Source organism: Sorex araneus, chromosome 5, assembly GCF_027595985.1.
Source record: "Sorex araneus isolate mSorAra2 chromosome 5, mSorAra2.pri, whole genome shotgun sequence".
NCBI lineage: Eukaryota > Metazoa > Chordata > Mammalia > Eulipotyphla > Soricidae > Sorex > Sorex araneus.
The window spans coordinates 140,089,687-140,098,388 of record NC_073306.1 but is presented as its reverse complement, the minus strand read 5'-3'; the positions used below and the strand labels follow the sequence as shown (position 1 = coordinate 140,098,388).

The following is an 8,702-nucleotide window of genomic DNA, read 5'->3' as shown; positions in this document are numbered from 1 at the left end:
GGGGTGGTTTCTCGGCCTCCCAGGCTCGGCAGAGCCCCTGTGGGAAGGGCGCCCAGCAGGCCCACCCTCCTGGCCTGCCGCAGCCAGCTGGGACCCCAGTGGAAAACAACAGAACGTCTTTAATGTCCGTGGAAGCAGCCCTGGCCCATCCCTCCCCCCCGCAGGTGCTGTTGGTCCTCCTGGGGCCAAGTCCGCGGCTCTAGAACTCGGTCATCTTCTTGTGGGTGTCCGCCTTGCTCTGCTCCTGCTGCAGGCCCGCCTCCTGGGCGCGGAGCTGGCCCAGGTGCCGCTGGGCCCCGGCCAGCTTCTCCTGCAGCTGGGCCACGGTCACGCCGTGCCTGGGGAGGGGCTTCACAGTCACGAGGGGCTCCCAGGGGCCCTCCCAGCACCCCCCACCCGCCCGCCAGCTGACAGGGCTGCCGCAGGCGCCACCTACCGGCCGGAGTTTCTGGCCAGGGCCTCCTGGATGCCCCTGATGTCCCTCTGGGCCTGCTCGATCTTCTCCTGGGTGTGGAAGAGCTGCAGGCCCAGTGCCCGCTTGGCGCTCTTGCCCGCGTGGTACAAGTCCTTGCCGCTCCTCCTCCCGCCCGGGGGCGCTGCTCCAGCCTCTGGAGGCGCCTCTGGAGCCTGGCCTTGAAGCTTGGCGTTCAGAAAGTCAAACACGCTGCGAGGGGGCGGGCAGCCCCCAGCCCCGGTGCCACGCCTCCGGCTCTTGGGGGCCTTGGGGGCACCGGCCTGGCCGCCCTTGGTCTTCCTCTGCAGGATCTCCGCGCACTGGTCCAGCGACTTGCCCCGCGGCAGCACCACAGCGTGGATGGGCTCCACCCGCCCCTCGCCCCGCGGGCCCAGACCTGGGGGCACACAGGGGCGGTGTGGCTGTGGGCGCCGCCGGCCTCTGCCAGGGAAGCCCAGCGCCCACTGCGGGGCACACGCACTTACCCTTGCCAGGCTCGTAGCCCATCTTGGCCAGAAGACGGGACCCGATGCCACGTGTGTGCACCTCCCAGCCGGCAAAGGCGGAGCTGCAGGGCCCGCTGGGGGCAGCGTCAGGTTCCACCACTGCAAGGACAGGCAGTGCTCAGCGGGGGGTGGGCCCTGCACCCACAGGCTCTGCCTTCTGAAGCAGCAGCCCAGGACTCACACCTGGCAGGAGCCGCTGGCGGGCACCTGGTCTGGGGGCTGGCCTCCACCTACCTCGGGCGTAGCTGGCATCATCCGTGTCGCTGCTCTCTGAGTCGGAGGACGTGGGGGGCTCGGCACGCAGCGGGGGTAAGACACTGTCCCCCTCCACCACGGCCTCCTTCAGCAGCAGAGTGTCAAAGCGGACTGTGTAGTAGCCGCTGTCCACATCTGCAGACAAAGCCAGGCAACAGCGAGGGCCTGGAGGTCAGGCCACACCGCAGGCACCGCAGGGGCGTGGGCAGAGCAGCAGGACGGCTCACCGAGGATCCGGGCCGGGTGCCAGAGGCCGTCCTCATGCTTGGCCAGGCACGCAGAGCCGGCCTGCAGGGAGCTCAGGTCCGGGGGCTGGAAGGGCTGCAGCTCATCCACAGAGACCACCTGCCCGTGGGAGAACCTGGGAGAGGAGCAGGGCGGGGATCACACACGGCCACAGGCAGGGGCGCCCGAGACCGGGCCTGGACGCCGTGCTGCAGAGCGCGTGCACACACCCATGCAGCACTGCACATGTATGAGCACGGCATGTGTGTGCACACAGGCTCCTGCTGGGCGTCTGCTGCAGGCAGACACGGGACCTTCCATGGCAGGAGGATCATCGGTTGGCTGAGAGCGGCAGCGACTACGCAGGGCCAGGCCCTACCCACCCGGTGAGACCCTGCCGTGCCCAGGAGAGAGGGGGGACAGAGCGACAGGATAGCGGGGAGGCCCTGGCACTGCTGACGCCCTGGGCCCCGCCAGAAGTGACCCCTGAGCACCAGACAGGGCCAGCTGCTCGGGATACCAACCAAGTCCCTATTATGGACACGCTCACACAGGCTGGCGGCACGTGCTGGTCCCTTCTGGGAGAATCTGGGGCAACACCACACCCTTGAAGGGGTGGGCAAGGGCGCGAAGGGCTGAGCACAAGGGCCCTGAGCCCAAGGCTGGGGTACAAGTCCCACAGTGCTCGGCCCCCGAGAGCACTGATGGGTACAGCCCAACCCCTCCTCAAACACTCTCAAAACAGAAAAACCTTAAACCTGTACACTCCTTGGGCCAGGCGCGTGTGCCCGCGGTGGGGGCGGCCATCGGGAGGCACAGCCCCCCCGCAGCGGTGGCCGTCTCAAAAGTGCAGAGGACCCGAGAGAAGCTGCATGTACTGGGCACAAACCCTACAGCAACAGCCGTGCCCGGAGCCCAGGAGAGGGGGGCAGGCAGCCGCGCTGGGCAGGTCCATGGGTCGCCAGAGGCCTCAGGGCCACAGGGCGCTGGGGGGCGGAGCCAGTGCCCAGAAAGCCCTGTCGGGAGTGGACCCACGTTTGTGCCCTAGACACTTCCCCGTGCCCCGCGGCAACCCCTGTGCTGGAAGACAGAGGGTGACCCCTAGGGGTCACGCCAAGCCCCGTCCAAAGGCCCCTGCCAGCTCCTCTGCTCCCACGGAAAAGCACGCGGCGAAAGGAACCGAGAACACAGAGCTGGGAGTGGAGGCGCAGGGCCAGGCGCGGGAGGCCAAGGCAGGAACAGCGGCCACCCCCCGAAGGGGACCCAGACGCTGCCCAGGAGCAGGAGGGGCCCAGGGAGGGCACACGAGCCCAGAGTGTGAAGGACCACGGCCGTGTGGGGAGGGGCCGGCCACCATGCTCCCTCCGCCCCGACAGACTGGGCTCCCGGCGGGCAGCAGACCAGGAGGCTCTCAGCAGACCAGACACGCTCTCCTGGCTGCAGGCGAGGAGGCAGCCGCCACCTGACCGCTCGCTGGACCCACGGGGCAGCAGAGACACAATTACAAGTCAGCACACGGATGAGCAGACAGCACCAGGGGAGGGAACAGAACACAGGGGGGCCCCCAGGCCTCCCGAGCCCAGACCCCAAGAGCAGGAGGAGGCGGGGCACTGCCTCCCCCTCCCCCCCAGAAGCCTGCGCTGTCTTCTGAACATGTTCCTCCCTCCATCACATCCCTGAATAAAGCATTTTACTGCCAGAGAATGAAGCATCTGCCTCAAAGGTGCTCAAGAACCTCAAGTCGGCCCAAGAAGCAAGCAAAGGGCATGGGGGAGCGTAGCCAGCGGGCTTCGGCCAGGACACACGGCACAGCAGAGGGAGGTGGTCAGTGGTGACCACGGCATCCACCAGGAACTAAGTACTGTGGAGGCCTGGGGGTCCCCGTGGACCCCAACCTGCATTGTGGGATTCGCCCAGATGTCCAGGAAAATGAGGCGTCTGGGGCTGGGGGGACGCGTGCAGACACGCAGCACTCAGTGCTGGGACCGGGGGAGAGCCGTCCCCCACGAGGAGCACGGGAGCGGGGGCAGCTCTGCCCGAGAGTCCCGGGTGGGCGTGCCGGTCACTGCACCAGCAGAGCCCTTCAGGCAGGGACAGACCCAGCAAGGTGGCGGCCAAGGCCTCTCTCGGGTTAAGCACACGGTGAGGGCGCTGGCCTGGCATACAACAACCCCGGTTTGATCCCGGCACCCTGACGATTCCCCCAAGCCCGGCTGGAGTGAGCCGAGCTGGGCGAGCGCCAGCAGGTGCAGCCCCAAGGCAAGACAACAGAACAGTGTGGCACGGCCCAGCACAACGGAGCCAGCAGCTGCCCTGTAGGGTCCCGCAGGGCCGTCGCCGCGCCCTCACCCCTCCAGAAAGAGCCTCTGGGCAGGAGGCCAGCCCGACTCCGGCCGGGCCCACGGCCCACGAGACTCAGGCCTCGAGCACCTTTTGAGAGCCAAAGGACCGAGTCAGCGCCCCTGAATGAGCGACAGGGAAGCCACCAGCGCTGAGTGTCCTCAGTCCCGTGGGACGGGACCTGAAGGGCACCCCATCGGGCAGCCTCCGATGAATGGGGTTGCAGAGGACACGGGTGCCGGTCAGTCACAGCTGCAGCATGGCCTGGAGGCCGAGACTGCGGCCCCCCACGGGAGCTCCTAGTCAGTCTGGCAGAGGCCGAGTGGGCGCACCTGGGGGTCCGGGTTAAACGCACGACACCGACACCGCCCAACTCAGCCAACTCAGCGCCGGGGCGGAGGGGGCGTGGCGGGCGGCCGGCAGGCCCGGACCGGGGACCCCGACGCGGAAGGCTCAAGCCGCAGCCGCGGCCGCCTGTCCCCGGGAGACGCGACGACCCGCACGGATTCCCCGGGGGTCGCGGCGGGGTCGCGCGCGCTCACCTGCAGCTGTCCTGGAAGCGGCAGCGCGCGTCCAGGAAGAAGGGGCAGGGCTTGAGCGCGGCGCGCGTGGGGCACAAGCAGAGCACGCGCACGCCCGCCGGCTCGGCGCCCACCACCATGGCGTTGTGGTGCTCGGGGGGGCCCCAGGCGCCGCGGAAGGGCGCGCGCACGGTGCGGCCGGCCCAGGCGGCGGGGTCGGGGCCGGGGCCCGGGTCCGCCTGGGGGTCCGGCCGGGGGTCCGCCTCGGGGTCGGGCTCCGCCGCGGCGTCGGGGTCCCCCTCGGGGTCGGGCTCCCCCTCGGGGTCGGGCTCCCCGTCGGGGCCCGCCCCGGCGCTCGCGCCCGCCGCGCCCGCCGGCCCGTCCAGCGTGGCCAGCCGCCGGCTCTGGCGGACCGACTCCAGGCTGGCCTCGGTCAGCGCCACCAGCTCCCGGAGGTCGCCCTGCAGCTGCCGCAGGTCGGCCAGCTCGGCGGGGTCCAGGCCGGCGCCCAGGGCGCGCTCCACCTGCTGCAGCTGCGCGCCCGCCGCCCGCAGCGCGGCCTCCAGGCTGGCCTCGTCCATCGGTGCCGGCCCCCGCCGCCCCCGCCGCCCCCGGCCCGCGGCGCCTCCGCCATAGAGCGCGGCTGGAGCGGCTAGAGCGGCCGCGGCCCTTCCGGCGCGTCAATTCCGCCCGCGCGCGGCGCCGCCGGAAGTGCGTGGGCGCCTCGTCCGCCCGGGCCGGCCCGAGGGGCGCGGCGCGGGGTCGGCGCGGCCGGCGCAGGTAGGCCGGGGCGGGCGGGGGCTGGGGGCGCGGCGGGGCGCGGCGGGGCGGGCGCCCACGCTGCTGTGTGCGCAGGGCAGGATGTACACGCTGCTGTCCGGCCTGTACAAGTACATGTTCCGGAAGGACGAGTACTGCATCCTCATCCTGGGCCTGGACAATGCGGGCAAGACGGTAGGGCGGCCACGGCCCGCGCCCCCGGGCCCCAGGCCCCGCGCCCGCCCCGCCCCCCGGCCCCTCGCGCGCCCGCCCCGCCCCGGGCCCCGCCCCCTGCCCGCGCCCTGCCCTCTGCCTTCTGCCCCCTGCCTCCTGCCCCGCCCCCTCCCTGCTCCCTCGCACCCCCACCGACGCCCCCTCGCCCCCCCACTCGCCCCCGCGCATTCGCCCAGCCTGCTCAACCCAGAGGAGGGGGCCCAGGCACAGCACCGCGCTCTCCCCGCAGACCTTCCTGGAGCAGTCCAAGACCCGCTTCAACAGGAGCTACAAGGGCATGAGCCTGTCCAAGATCACCACCACCGTGGGGCTCAACAGTGAGGCCTGGGCCGGTGGGCGGCGGGGGGGGGGGGGCGCCCTGCTCCTGCCACCCTACCCTTCGATGAGGCCTGGCGGGGCTGGGGGCAGCCGCTGCCTCTCACCGCCATCTCCCTCTCCACAGTCGGCACCGTGGACGTGGGGAAGGCGCGCCTCATGTTCTGGGACTTGGGGGGACAGGAGGAGCTGCAGTCTCTGTGGGACAAGGTGAGCCCCCCACGTTCCCCCAGAGCGAGAAGCCGGGGCCACTGACTCAGTGCTGGGCTGGCCTTTCCGTGCCTTAGCTCCGCTGTCTGCCCCAGGGTGCCCCTTGGTGCTTTTCTGTTCATTTAAATTTTTTTTTTGGGGTTTTTGGGTCACACCCAGTGTTGCTCGAGGGTTACTCCTGGCTCTGCATTCAGGAGTTACCCCTGGTGGTGCTCAGGGGACCATATGGGATGCTGGGGATCGAGTCCGGGTGGGCCGTGTGCAAGACAAACGCCCTCCCTGCTGTGCTGTCGCTCCGGCCCCTGTTTTTCTGTTCTGAGGGGGCACTTTCAGAGGCCCTGTGTGCTGCTGCCAAGAACACAGCCTGACTTCCTGCTGGGGTGTCACGGGCAGGCTGTCCCGGCTAGAGCAGTACAGATGTGGGGCCTGTACCCCCTCTGTCCACATTCTCCAGCGCAGGTGTGGTTGCAGGTATGAGCTCAGGTGCTAGCGCAGGGGTGGGCACAGGTGTGAGCCCAGATACAGGTACAGGTAAGAGTGTAGGTGAGAGCACAGGTGTGAGCCGCAGGTGTGGGCGCAGGTATGAGCATAGGTGTGGGTGCAGATGTGAGCGCTGAGTGCTGGTATGGGCGCAGGTATGAACTTAGGTGTGAGTACAGGTGTTGGCGCAGGTTTGAGTTCAGGTGTGGGCGTAGGTGTAAACTGCAGGTATGGGTGCACGTGTAAGCTCAGATGTGGGCACAGGTGAGAGCACAGGTGTGGGCGCAAGTATGCGTGCAGGTGTGGGGCCTCAGCACAGGCCGGGCAAGGCTTCCACAGCCGCAGCCCTGCAGAACCAGCAACACACCGGGGCCAGGCCCAAGTTCTGGGGATAGGCATTGTCAGGTGATGCTTTGTTGAGGCTCTACGGGTCCCCAGCCAGAGGTGCTCTGTTCCCTTTGCCTGTCCTCTCACTGGCAGTTCAGTGATGGGGCTTCTGGGTCTCTGGGCATGTGCCCGGCTGCGAAGCACCAGGCTTGGAGGTGGCACCTTGTTGGCCCTGCGGCTCATCAGCGACCCTTCCCCAGCAGGAGGCCCCACAGGCTCCCTCGGTGGGCCCTGCCCAGGCTGGCCCTGGGTCAGCAGCCACGTCCTGGAGGGACTCGGGCCATCACACTCCGTGTGCCCCCAAAGGGCCCTCTGGTTGGGGCCTGCGCGGGACGTCCGTGCCAGTGGCTCAGCCGTGTTCTCTGCTCCCTAGTACTACGCAGAGTGCCATGGTGTCATCTACGTCATTGACTCCACAGACGAGGAGAGGCTGTCGGAGTCCAAGCAGGCCTTTGGTGGGTGCGGCGAGGGGCGGGGGGGTACCACCTCCTCCGTGCGCCCGGGAGGCTGGGTCCAGGGCAGGACAGAGGGGCGCGGGCCAACTCTCCGCCCTCCTCAGAGAAGATGGTCACGAGTGAGGCTCTGGACGGTGTCCCCATCCTGGTGCTGGCCAACAAGCAGGACGTGGAGGTGAGCCCACAGGGTCTGGGTGGGCTGCCCATCAGACTGACCACCTGGGCCCGGGCAGCTCCTCACCCCTACCCCGCCCGCCCGCAGACCTGCCTGTCCATCCCCGACCTCAAGACAGCCTTCAGCGACTGCACGTCCAAGATCGGCCGGCGCGACTGCCTGACCCAGGCCTGCTCGGCCCTCACCGGGTGAGTGCCTGACCCCCACGGGCCGTGCCCAGCAGGCCCACACTCACACCCATTGTTCTCACAGCCAGGGTGTGCGCGAGGGCATCGAGTGGATGGTGAAGTGCGTGGTGCGAAACCTGCGCCGGCCGCCGCGGCAGACGGACATCACATAGGCAGCCCTGCTGCCCTCCGGCCGTTCCTCTTCCCAGTCCCAAAGGCTTTGGATTCTCTCTGACAAACTTTTCTGTGTCTGGAAACGTGTGAGCCCTGGGGCTTCTGTGCAGGGGAGTCGGGCGGATGGGCCGGCTCCAGCCCGGGGTCCCCCTCACCCTGAGTCACTCCACCCCAGGGCACCTGCCAGGGCTTAGGATCAGGCGGGGACGTGCTCTGCTGTGTCCCCTGTGGGAGCCCCTGCCCAGTGGGCCTGGCCCTGGGAAGATACCAGCAGGAAAGAAGGGTCAGGCTGTGCGCCCCTGCTGCCCTGCGGGGCCCGCGTGGCGGGGTCAGGTCCCAGGGCAGGGGAGGCGAGTCCGGGCTGGCACTGCCTCTCCCTAGGGCCTCTCGGTGCAGAGCAGCCTCCCAGAGCCGGCTCCCCAGAGCAGAGCATTTCCCAGGAAGTTTGGACTGCCCTGCCCTCATGGACTCCCAGACTGACCTGCCCTGCCCTCCACAGCGCCAACTCTACCCGCCCTCTGACCCAGTGCGGGGAGGGGGCATATGGGGGCGGCGTGCCCAGGTTCTCTGCAGGGTCCTGCCACACTGCACCCAGACAGCTGACAGCCGGGATTACAAGAGACTATAAATAAACTATGGAGCCTCTTCTTGGCCTCCCCGGGAGAATTTGGGGGTGAGGCCCAGGAGGGTGGGGTGGAACAAACACAGGGGTAGTGGGGACGGGACTGGTGCTGGAGGAGGAAGCATGCCTTGCACGCCCAGAACGGGGGACGTGGCCCCAGGACGGTGAGGGCACTCGCACGCCTCCTGCAGGATGGCCAGGACATGGGGCCATGGTTTGTGGCCCCCAAGGGTCCTAGGAACAAGGTCTGGAGGCCTGGTCTCATGCTAGTCGCACCACCCCTCCTGCCCACTGGCTGGTGGGAGGCACCATGGGAGGGGAAGCTGGGCAAGTTGAGGGTCAGGCCCAGGGTGGTGCGGTGGCACTGCTGTGGCAGGCCCTGGGTGCCCTCTCGGCCGTAGACCAGCCACCCCGGTCACCCGT

General features: G+C 69.0%; 2 protein-coding genes across 2 annotated transcripts; one reads left to right on the top strand and one right to left on the bottom strand.

The window, feature by feature from the left end:
- Positions 1–99: 99 nt before the first annotated feature.
- On the bottom strand, positions 100–5,025 carry ZGPAT (zinc finger CCCH-type and G-patch domain containing). The gene is made up of 6 exons (XM_004620250.2): positions 4,323–5,025; positions 1,443–1,576; positions 1,195–1,350; positions 940–1,059; positions 437–851; positions 100–338 (listed from the first exon to the last, which is right to left on the bottom strand). Exons 1-6 carry the CDS (start codon positions 4,880–4,882, stop codon positions 200–202), a joined length of 1,524 nt encoding a protein of 507 aa, XP_004620307.2. The 5' UTR covers positions 4,883–5,025; the 3' UTR covers positions 100–199.
- Positions 4,967–8,304, top strand: ARFRP1 (ADP ribosylation factor related protein 1). Its single transcript, XM_055138086.1, has 8 exons — positions 4,967–5,081; positions 5,157–5,255; positions 5,524–5,611; positions 5,737–5,819; positions 7,060–7,141; positions 7,246–7,316; positions 7,404–7,504; positions 7,569–8,304. The coding sequence occupies exons 2-8, from the start codon at positions 5,163–5,165 to the stop codon at positions 7,654–7,656; spliced, it is 606 nt and encodes a 201-aa protein (XP_054994061.1). The 5' UTR covers positions 4,967–5,081; positions 5,157–5,162; the 3' UTR covers positions 7,657–8,304.
- The last annotated feature ends 398 nt before the right edge of the window (positions 8,305–8,702 follow it).